Source organism: Equus asinus, chromosome 21 (assembly GCF_041296235.1).
Source record: "Equus asinus isolate D_3611 breed Donkey chromosome 21, EquAss-T2T_v2, whole genome shotgun sequence".
Lineage (NCBI taxonomy): Eukaryota > Metazoa > Chordata > Mammalia > Perissodactyla > Equidae > Equus > Equus asinus.
The window spans coordinates 46,347,247-46,359,309 of record NC_091810.1 but is presented as its reverse complement, the minus strand read 5'-3'; the positions used below and the strand labels follow the sequence as shown (position 1 = coordinate 46,359,309).

Here is a 12,063-nt window from a genome sequence, read left to right as displayed (position 1 = left end):
TTCCTTTTCCTTGGCAAGATTCATCACTGGCACTAATTTCATGTTTATCAGTCAAAACTAAAATAATTTCCAAAGGAAAACCAATGGGAAGAGGTGGGATGCAAAACAGGTAATGTAATTTTCTCACATGCAGAGTGCCCTCAGGGCAGTGCTCACAGCAGCCCCCAGAGCTCCACTTACAGAGTCCAGGGGAAGCTGCTCCAGGGCCAGACATCAGCTCTGCCTAGGAGAAAGCGGGCAGCACTGGAAGCAGGGCCAGCAGGACAGGATGCTGGCCCTCCACTCCCCTTCCACCAGGAGAACTCTAGTTTTATTTATTCCACATATTGGGCGTCCTAGAAGGATCTTATTTTAACAAAGGGTTCCACAGCTTTAAAAGTGTTTTGAAAGCCAGTGAGTCAGAACTGCACGTTCTTTTTTTTTTTTTTTTTTTTAAAGATTTTATTTTTTCCTTTTTCTCCCCAAAGCCCCCCGGTACACAGTTGTGTATTCTTCGTTGTGGGTTCTTCTAGTTGTGGCATGTGGGACGCTGCCTCAGCGTGGTCTGATGAGCAGTGCCATGTCCGCGCCCAGGACTCGAACCAACGAAGCACTGGGCCGCCTGCAGCGGAGCGCGCGAACTTAACCACTCGGCCACGGGGCCAGCCCCCAGAACTGCACGTTCTTAAATGAGATGTTGGTAATTCAAAATAAGACTCCAAGTTCCACAGGAAAGCTGCAGGGGGACGAAACAAACACTATTACTGAGGAGGAATGTAAAGAAAGAGACCTAGACGAGCATACTGGAGGAGGAGCAGCTTTAGGGCAGAACCAGGGGTTCTGCTGGGGACCTGTGGATTTTGAGGAACCAGTGGGGCATTCAACTGGAGAGGTCCAGACAGCAGAGGACATACAGATCTGAAGCTCAGCAGGAAGGTTTATGACCACATAAGGACTAGCTGAAGTCTAAATGTGGATGAATCCACCGACAGAGATGTAAAGAGAGAAACAAAGGAGGGACTGAAAAGGTCACAGAATGCAAAAAGAAAAGGCTCTGCCTCAAGACAGGACTGTGAGGAACTATCCACACACACAGCCACCTCAGGAGGAGACCCTGAATTCAGGGTAGTCTGCATCCAGGAGCAGACGGCACTGGCTGGACTGCTGGGGGTGGTCTACAGAGCAGAGGCCGCTGAAGGGCAAGGCGGCAAGAGTAAAGGGTTCTGGCCAGGAAGCAAATGAAAGACTGGACAAAGAATCCAGGCCTGAAGGGACTGGAACTCTGAGAGAAAAGGGAAGTCACAGAAGGTCAAAAAAGAGACAAGGAAAGTAGGGACACCTCTCGAGGACGCTGTGGAAAAAAGAATATTGTACTGGAACCTAAGATTTCACCAGCAGAGCTGTTCTGGAAAGAGCTCCTTTCAGACAAAGTTAAGAGAAAGCCAAAATGAGGGTAAAGGTCAATGCGGGGTGGGGGTTACAGTGTCTTCAGAACCCTGTTGTGCCTTAAGGACCTGGGTCTAGCTGTGGGAGTCATGGACCCCTCCTCCAGCACTCGCTGCAGACAAGGAGACCCACCCTAGAAAGGGAGGCCAGAAGAGCCCACCCAGCCCTCTGCTTCCCTTGTCACAGCCACTACTGCTAAGGGGGTCTGGCGACGAAGTCATTTAAAGCTTCTCTCAGGTCACCCAGGAGCTCCTATGTGGACTTAAGGAAAAACAGGTGCAGATAATGCCTAGAGCAGATCTGTTTCCCAATTTGTGTACAATGTTGCTTGTATTAACAATAATAAAAACTATGTATATTTTAAATGCAAATATAATTCATGACTGACAACTGTAAAATCAATTTTAAAAGGGAAACAAAATGAAAATAATAAACATTAATTACATTAAGAGGTCAAGGGATTCAGAGATCACAAATGACCATAAGAACAACAACAAAATACCCAAAGTGTTCAAATTTCTAGCTTTAGCTACTAGACCACCTACCCCTGCCCATTTTGCTCAATAATAAAAATAAAAACTCATCAAAAGGAAACCATACTCCTGGAAAGAACACCTCCTCCTATTAATTTTTTTTAAAAAGAAAAGGATTTCTCTCTTAACAAATTACTTAGAAACTCCAATTCATATTTTAAAAATTAACAAACTGACTCTGGTATATAAACTCAACTTTTCAATTTAACTGTCGATTCAGGACTAACAAAAATACACAGTGGGGAACAGAATGGTGTAAAGGAGGTGCTCACTAGTGCTCTGGGGACAACATCTTGCCAAACAAACTGATACTTTCAGAAAAGCCTTACTAACTCTAGGAAACTAACCACTCCGATTTTCTTAAGAACTGAATAGCAATTTAAGGCATTAAAAAAACATCAAGTTTCATGAAACTCATTGTCAATTCTTCAAGGATTTCAAGAAAACAGCCAAAGGGCCAGTCAGGTGGTGTAATGGTTAAGTTTGTGCACTCTGCTTCAGCTGCCCAGGGTTTGCAGGTTTGGATCCCAGGCATGGACCTACATACTGCTCATTAAGCCATGCTGTGGCAGAGTCCCACATACAAAAAAACAGAGGAAGATTGGCACAGATGTTCACCGAGGGACAATCTTCCTCAAACACAAAGAGGAAGACTGGCAACAGATGTTATCTCAGGGCCAATTTTCCTCACCAAAAAAAAAAAAGAAGAAGATGGCCAAAGCACCTGTGTCAAGAAGGATGTGCAGCAATGATCAAGAGGTGCTCTAAGCTATCTGCCCTTCCCCTTGTAACAAAATTCAGGAAACTCAATCCATCTTTACTACACTAATGCAGGCATTAAAAATAATAGTTAAGGGGCTGGCCCGGTGGCCGAGTAGTTAAGTTCACACACTCCGCTTCGGCAACCCAACGTTTTGCTGGTTTGGATCCTGGGCATGGACATGGCACTGCTCATGGGGCAATGCTGGGGCAGCATCCACATGCTACAAGCAGAGGGACCTACAACTAAAAAAAATATACATGGATATGTACTGGGGGGATGTGGGGACAAAAAAAAAGGCAGAAAAAAAATAATAATAGTTAAAGGAAACAATAACAAAACCCTACACTTCTTCAGCCATTCTCAAAGTGCTTAACTGCTCAACTCGTAATCCTTAATTCTGCCAAACCTGCTCTCTCTCCATCTATGACTGGATGTCTATATTTCACAAATACAGAGCTAACGTAATATAATAAATCTAAATTATAAAGCATTAATTATGTGGTAACATTATTACGTTAAGCTACTGAACCTCTTTAAATACTCACTAGTTTTCCCTTAATACAGAAATGAGAGTAAAATATGGCAAAACCTCAACTAATCGGAACAGCTGAAGGGTGAGTCATTGAATAATCATGCCTCTCAGATAACTGAAGGCTTATTTACAACTCTGAACACAAACTTTTTTGGTTACCTGTTCTGGCCAGAACACTTCGACTTGGGCCAACATTGTCAATATCAATGATTACACAGTAAAACGGTATCCAAGGACACACAAGACTCTGTCCCTATCCAAATGAGAGCCCCAGACTGTAGCAACCTTTGTTTTTATACTTTCCCTGTCTTCCGCCCTGCTGTCACATTCTGCATCCATCTCTCTCTTTCATTCCAATAACCAAGTGTGTTGGAACTGCATCTAAGGAAAAGGTACCTGGTTCTCACAACTCTGCTGGGCACCTAGAGCTCTTCCAAGGGAGGTAAATGAGTCCTAGTGTACAAGGTTCTGTGACTCTCTTTCATCTGCTGTGGAAGACTTTTTTAAAAAGTATTTCCTCAAAAGGAAATTCTGACACATGCTACACTATGGATAACCCTTGAGGATATTATGCTAAGTGAAATAAGCCACTCCCACAAGGACAAAGACTGTATGATTTCACTTAGGTAGCCAGAGTAGTCAAATTTATGGAGATGGAAAGTAGAATGGTGGTTGCCAGGGGCTGGGGGGAGAGGGGAATGGGGAGCTATTGTCAATGGGTACGAAATTTCAGTCTGGGAAGATGAAAAAGTTCTGGAATTGGATAGTGGTGATAATTGCACAACACTGTGAACATACATAATGCCAGTGAATTGTAAACTTTAAAATGGTAAATTATGTTATGTATATTTTACCACAACTAAAAAAATTCTTTTAAATAATGAAAATTTACTTCCTCATTATTTACTATGTTCTAGACAAGTGATGTGTTAACTGTATCTGTGTTATTATCATCACTCCAAGAAGGTTATTTTCTAATATGTGTAAAAATCAGCCAAAATGGTCTCTTAAAATTATGATTCTAAAATATCATATACTATTTTCCACATGGAAAAAGCACGTTTTATAGGAACGGATCCATAAGAAAGAACACCAGCAAAAACACAGAGACAAGAAAGCATTCTAGTCTAGGTAGCACATTAATGTGAAAAGAAATGAAAAAATGGTAACTCACAGGTGGCCTCACCACTGAGCAAATATTACATAGCAGCCACCTCAAAGACTTTCCCAAAAAACTATGCGGGGTAAAAGAAAACAGTAATAACTTGGAATTCAAACCAACTATTTCAATAATTGCTAAATTTCTCAGCCTATCTCATGTTGTCATCTCAAATACAAGCGTCCTGCACTTGCGGACAAACCACCTTCCAACTCTCCCAGACTACACAGGTACTCTCCGCCGCCCTATCCACCCCAGATCAGCCCAGTCCTTACTCTAGATTAAGCAAAAATACCAGAAAGGAACCTACACGTAGAAATGCCACCTTATAGCCTCTGCCTGCACAGCAAAGTGCCTGGCTCTGAAGTTATTCAACTATCAAACCAGAAAGTTCAACAGGGACTTATATCTTTTACCACAATATACCGACTACATCTTTTTGTTTTTTAATTATGTCCTTGAGTGATTATCTAAAGACAAAGCTGAATAAGCTTATAAACTTCCTCTTGAATAAGAGACTAGAAAATAAGTATATACAAATCTTCAGGTGCCTCTGAGTTATAGGCAAAAGTTTACAATCAAACTTGTTAAAACTTCTGCAGTGAAGTCATAATTTTTCTATTAATAACTTGTCTTTGTTCTTATCCTCTCTCCCACTTTTGTAAAGTTTAAAAATGAACTTGCAACAACCTGACCACATCCTTTTTATTTTAAATCATTTTCCAATGGGGCTAGTACAACTTGCAGAAGCATAGAATCATATCAAAATCCCATTCCCCAAAGTCTAACAGTTCAAAACCTCCCAGGAAACCCAAATCCTTGGAGATTTTCACCCAATTTAACAACTGCATAAAAGGAGAAATATTTTTTCAAGTACAAACCATCACAGTTAGACAACAAACGCTACTTACCGAAAGAAAAATCCCCTGCCATAACAAAGCTGTACCATTTACTGATTATATGTTCTTTTACTCTCATTTAAATTATTCTGAAATTTTGGTTAACAGCCAAATAATTCTAGAAGGTAAAGTTTCAGGAAATTATAAAATAGAAAACATAAAAATACTTAGCATTCAAAATACCTGCCAGTATAATGGTATTCTGCTCTTTGGATTGTATTCCTTCATTTAATTAAATATAACATGAAGTCATAACAAAAAGGCCAGTGGAGTTTGGAGAGTTCACCTTTTCTACAGACTTCAGAGTCAAATGATATCTGCTTACGCACCATCATTCTATAGCCAAGCCCAGTCTATCACTGAAAGCAAAGGCATCCTACAGAAGCAGTAAGATTATGGACAGAAAAAGCATTTTTTAAGAGAAAAATCAAAGTTTACAAAGAAACAAACATCAAAAGAGGAAATTTCCTTTCTTACATATTTTGTTTCTCATTTTGCATCTCTTTAGCTGCATCTCTCACAAATTTAATAAATTTTAAGTTAAATATCTGATAATGCAAAAACTAAAAAATCTAAAAAGAGCCACAAAAATCAAAAAGAAAACGGTGGAGCAATAACCAGGTGATCAATTACTCTCTTCGCTAATGATGCTATGAATCTTAGGGTAGAGGGACCAAATCCAGCTTAGCTGTTGGCCAACTGGCTAGCTAACTTAGTCACAGAAAAACAGAATTATTCAGCAGAATCATTTCACAAAAGAAAACCTTTGAACTTTGTGGACTATGCCCTATACATCCCTACCACAGGCCTTAGACAGTCCCCAACCTTCTATTACACCAATGTCCTTGCAGTTAAAACACAGGCCTTTGTGAGGAACTAACAAGAATTCACTCACAATCTTTGAGTGCCCTCCTTTAGGAGCAGGAACAACAAAAGGTACAAGAATATATTAAAAGGCATCTGACAAGGATAAGCAAATCACTGAAATACTTGCTTCAGCGGAGAATATAAAAAACCCAACTTCTTAGAGGTCTAACACAAAACACTATCTCAATCACTGGGTCAAAAAAAATCACACCTGAGGGGCTGGCCCTGTGGCCCAGTGGTTAAGTTCACGCGCTCCGCTGCAGGCGGCCCAGTGTTTTGTCGGTTCGAATCCTGTGCACAGACATGGCACTGCTCATCAAACCACGCTGAGGCAGCGTCCCATGTGCCACAACTAGAAGGACCCACAACGAAGAATATACAACTATGTACCGGGGGGCTTTGGGGAGAAAAAGGAAAAAATAAAATAAAATAAAAAAATCACACCTGATATAACTTTTAGTTACCTTTTGTTTTTGCTTTTATTGCTAGAGTTTTAATGATTTGATAAACCAGGCGAATATCCTGCATATATAAATCAAGTTAATTGCTGTCATTTAAAAGGTTGTTAAAGCTTTATATCCACATTCTTTAATTCACTGAACTTCAAAAAATCAATTTTCATTCAATTTTCTCAGCAAATTCTAGGCTTTAAGGAACTGATTCATCTACTGACACGTTAAACTCTGACTTAGGAAAGTTCATGATTCATCCTTCAAACTTACTATATGCAAATATACCTGTATTCCAAAAATGGGAAGTAACAGATTAATACTGGGCCTGTGACCACAAGGATTCCCAAGAACCACAGATCCAAACCTGCAAAGTACTGCCTCAGCTACAAAGTGACCCTCTAAGAAGTCTCCCAGGTCGGAATTTTTAGTTATTCTAGATGGTAAAAACCCTAAGAATTGTTATAAACGCATTTAGGGTCATGGTGAAAATGACCATTTTCCAGGTTTACTGGAGTTTCCAAACTCCAAGTTTACACACTTGCTGTCCTCCAGCTTAATTATTAATATTGCCCCCTTTTACCCTCAAAGGGCCCAGTTTTATAGCAAAACTCATCAGTGGTGACAGAAGTCAGAATAGTGGTAGCCTTGGGGAGGGGGAAAGTGTTTACAGAATGGGAGGAATGTAAAAGAGAGCCCTTTGGGAGGCTGAAAATGTTCTATAACTTGATCTGAGTGTGGTTACCAGGGCACATGCATGTGTGAGAGGTCGCAAACTTTACTCTTAAGGTCTTATAATTAGTGAGACCTCAATGAAAAAAATACTTGATTTTAAAAACACTGCAATACACTTTTAAATGCCTTTGTTCAGATCACAAATTACATAAAGTCATCTTAGATATAGCTACCAAGAATTTTTTCCAAATGTATTCGAATAAAGATTCATTTTTGTGAGCACTTTTATGTAGAACCTTTCGAAATACAGACTCTGACTTTTTAAATATTTCATATTAATAAATCGCCGAATGTCAAAATCGAGAGCAAGCAGAAAGATGATCTACTCATTCTCTAATTTTGCAAATAAGGAAAAATAAATCTGGACAGGCTAAGAAATGTACCCCTCGATAAAGCAGCCAGTAGGTGACAACGGTAGTGACAACTGTTTCCTGATCTCAGGCCACTCCCGTTTCCACCAGGCCGTTACTTTTCTGACACTGTAAACAAATCTGAACTCTGCATTTACCTGTGGCCTAGAAGGATTCAACGTATCCCTCAAAACACCAGGCCAACGGGCCCCAAGTGTAAACGTCTTCCTTCCTCCTCTCAAGACAGCTGGGAAATGAACAATTCTATCTTCAGGCATTTTAAACTTGCGATGCGATAGAGTGTGACATCTTAAAAAATGTGATTCAAGAGGACAAGGCACAGGCAGGGATTGACAAAATCCATTTTATTTCCTTTCAAATCTCTCTGATGGTCACTTGGTTCTCACAACTACAGCGCTAAGTCGGACTCGGGAAACATCATCGCTGGGGGCCGTTCACCAGCGTGGCTTCGCGGGACCCGCCGGGAATAAGCCCCGGCTCCGGAAAACTCCTGTCTCTGCCAGGGGTGTCCTGCCTCCCTCCCCGCACAAGACCCGGAGGGGACCTGTGCTTTCCGGCTTAGTTTCAGACCCCAGGGAACCGCTGACATCTTGCGAAAAACTTAGCATACATCCTCTTTCCGCGGGAATTTATGTCTGCTCGCACAGGCGTTTCTGCTCCCCACCGAGCAGGCCTTGCTTCTCAGGACAGGCTTCTCGCCTGCCTGCAGCCTCCTTTGCAGGGTCCAAGACGAGACTTCAAGAACAGAAATCGAAACGCTCACCGACCTCCCGAGAGGCGGGTCGGGCCCCGAGCAGGGCGGCAGGGGTCGAGCAGCGGCTCCCCGGCGAGCCCACTGCCCGCTCGCGCGCGGCGCGGGGAGGCCCTGCGCACGCCGCCACGCCGGCCTCAAGCAACCGGTTGCGGCGGCCGCTGGACGCTCCGCAAACGCGCAGCGGCCACCCCGGCCCTCGGAAGTTCGGACCGCCGCACGAGCGGCGCGGCCCCGGCCCCTGCTGCGGGTTCGCGCCCCGGCCCCGGAGCGAGCCCGGGGGGCGGGTCCGCGGGGGCTCGGCGGGCGGGAGCGCGGGACGCGCTGGGAGGGGCGCGCGGTGGGCCCAGCGCGCCGGGGAACTTGGGCGCCCGCCGCTACCGCCGCCCGGCCACTTTCCTTTCGCGCCGCCCGCCCGGGGCTGCCGGCCGCCACCGCGAGCAGACGCCCAGGCGCGTTCCTGCAGCCCGGCCGGCCGCCGCGCGGGTCCGCGGGGGCGCGCGAGGCCGCGCGCGGGCGCCGCGCTCCCCCCGCCCCGCCCCCGCCCCCAACGTGCCGCCGCCGCCGCCCGTTGGCGCCTCAGCCCGCGCGCCCGCCGCCCGCCGGCTCCCGGCGGTGTTTCGTCCGCAAAGTTGCGCGGCCGCCTCGAGGGGGGCGCCCCGTGGTCCCCCGCCCCCGCACAGCCGCCGCCCCTTCAGGCCGCCGCGCGGGAAGGCCCAGTCGGCGGCCCCGCTTTTTTACCTGCCGGGAGTTTTCGCGCGCGCGCTCGCTCGATCGCTCGCTTTGCCCCCTCTCGCGCTCGTTTTCTTTCTTTCTTTCCTTCTTTTCGTTCCCCCGCGCGGGCGCTTTTTCCGCTCGCGCCGCCCGCGCTCGCCCGCTCGCGCCCTCCTTCCTGCTGGGCTCGGCGGAGCGGGGCGGCCGGCAGCTCTCCCCGCCCCCCTCCACCCGCGCTCCGGCGGAGGCGGCGGCGGCGGCGGCGCTCCGCGCTCCGACTCATTCCAATATGGCACGGGCGCAGGGCGCATGCGCCCGCGCCCCCCCCCACCCCGCATCCGCGCTCCTCCCGGCAGCCCGCGCCCCTCGCGCCGCGCGCGTGGCGCCCCCCGGCCGGGCCTCCCCGAGCCCGCCCGCGGGTCTTCCCGCCCGGCTGAGGCCGCGCAGGATGCCAGGCTTCCGCGGACTGAGAGGCTGGAGGTCCAGCGCCTCCGGCCGCCCCCACCCCTCGTGCTCCCCAGCCCGCAACTTGCCGCGGACACCCCGAGGCCGTGGCGCAGGGCAAGTGGCGGCGCCCCAGCCCCCGACGGCGCTGCGGTCCCGCGCGGACCGGCCCGTCGGGGCGACGTGCCCCCAGGGACCCAGCGCCCACCCTCTCCCTGCTCCGACCCACGAGAGAAGGGCCCCGGCGCCTCACCTCGGGCTGTGGACGGAGCCCGGAGAACCCGGTGTCGTACCCAGATCGGTCCTGGCGTCCCGGCCGGGTGAAGCTCGCCGCTGTCGTCCGCACGTGACCGCCTGGGGCAAGATGGCACTAGCGGAGGAACGGACGGAGCGGCTGCCCGATCCCAGATGGGCGCGTGTCACCGCCAGAGACGGCTGCGTCCGCCCGCCTAGCCCACGTCGGGGATTTGGCGTGCCCTTTGCAACCTGGAAGGGCACCCAAGTGCCCCCTGTCTGCGAAGTCAGACCCAGGCCCGCCGGCGCACCCGGTGTCTCCAGGCTTCCGCAGGAGGCGCCCTGTAAAGCCGAGTTTTCCTGCCGCTCGGGGCCCTGGCGAGGGGACACAAGACGGCTGCGGAATTCGGGCAGGAGAACTGGGGGCCCCGGCTCAGAACGGAAGCTCGAAGGTGGCTGCAAGCCGGGCCCGCAAGCCGAAGTGCCCAGGGGCGGTTATATTCCCCGAGCTTGCCCCTTCCCCAGCGAGCGCAGGTGCCCGTAGGACACCCCCCTCCCCACCTGCTCTGGCAAGTTCCTTTAGAAGGGAGTCCCCGCGCCACGGAGACCCGGGAGTGCCCGGACCCAGGAGTGTCGGGGAAGAGGTCTCAACTGGGCGCCGATGGCTCCTGCCTTTCAGCGAGGAGGAGGTGCCCCGCCGCAGGAAGGATGTCTGGGGTGCCGGACGAGGGCTCAGGCCACTTCCCACCGACCTCAGCACCGCGCTGGAAATATTACCCCACTTTACAGACAAACTTGCTCAAAGTCACGCTGATGCTTGGATTTGAATCCAGATTTCGTTTTTTTACTACCACTATAAAAACAATATGAGACAACCAGAGAGAAAGAAAAATGTGAGAATAAAGTATCCACAATCCTACTACAGAATGCAACTTACGTAAAACCATCCGCCTATATACGTGTCTTTACATAGTTGCAACCACACTTCTCTTTTGTGTTTGCTACCATCAACATTTTTCTTTTGTGCACACGATTCATTTTTTAAGGTGTGCAGGTATCCTCATCCATTCACTCAGTCTCCTAATGTGGGATTTTGGGGTTCTTGACAATTGTTTGCTAGTATAGCCTTTCATTCATTCTGCGCTTGGGACAAATTCCTGCGAATTGAATAACCAGGTGGAAGGCTCAGGAACGCAGAGCAGTCTTGCTCCCTGGTGCCAGAGGACTTTCTCAAAGAGCTGCCCTACTCATTCTACTGCCTCCCAGGAGCGAGTGTAAGGAGTTTAATATGCATTTCTAAGCATTGGATACCATCTCTTTTACTCCTGCTTTAATAGTGTCTATTGGTAGTTCAAGGTTACTTTAGCATTTCTTAGATAGCTTTAACAATGAATGTTTTCCATGTATTTACTATCTGTGGTTCCCTTTCTCTGAATGATCTGTTCATATCCGTTCATCTGTTGGGTACTTGAACCTCCTGTAATTTTGAATAAGAATTTTTTTACGTTATAGATATTTTCCTGCATCATCATTGATGCAAATATTTCTCCGTCCATTGTGCTTTCTTGTTTTAATGTTCAATCTGTCATTCTACTGTGATTTTTTTTATCTCTTCAGTACTGACAAAGTGAGCTTTCCACCACCCATCTGATAGTCTATTTTCTGCTAGTTTTCTAAAATTTCATTTTCTACTTAATTCTTCGATGATTATCCATCCCAAGTTTATTTTGCTGTGTGGAGTAAAATATGGATTCAGCTCACCACCGGCATCACCAGTTTTGATTGCTTATGCAGTCACCATTCATTAAATAATTCTTCCCTTACCCTTTGTTTAGTAAAATCTACTTTTATGCTAGGCTTTTGATTTTGGTTGATCTAGTTCGGAATTCTCCATTTCCTTTCAAGAATCTCAGTTTGAGCAGATACCATATGGATCTAAATATTGGTTCTTTAAAATAGGTTCTAACGTCTGACGGGGCTAAATTTCCCGCCATGGAGTCTTCTTTTATTCAAAATATCACTTGATATCCAGACTGGTTTATGTGTCCATACACCTTCTGGGTAATCATATAGGGGTTAAGAGTGCTGGCTGTGGAGATGGGACCATCCAGGTTCAACACTTACCAGCCCTGTGACCTTGGCAAGTTACTTAGCCCGCCTGGACTTTAGGGTCTTGGTCTGTAAAAT

The 12,063-nt window shown here is 47.1% G+C and overlaps 1 protein-coding gene across 4 annotated transcripts in view; it reads right to left on the bottom strand.

Moving 5' to 3' along the window:
• SFMBT1 (Scm like with four mbt domains 1) overlaps nt 1-10,128 on the bottom strand; it is a 141,543-nt gene extending 131,415 nt beyond the window's left edge. For 2 of the 4 annotated variants that reach the window (XM_070492756.1, XM_044754339.2), the window contains exon 1: nt 9,226-9,438. Coding sequence is in view for 1 of the 4 variants with exons in the window: in XM_070492755.1 (XP_070348856.1) it covers nt 9,226-9,481 (256 nt within the window). In the remaining 3 variants the exon portion in view is untranslated. The other 2 variants (XM_014826594.3, XM_070492755.1) reach the window with 2 other exon arrangements.
• Nucleotides 10,129-12,063: the final 1,935 nt, after the last annotated feature.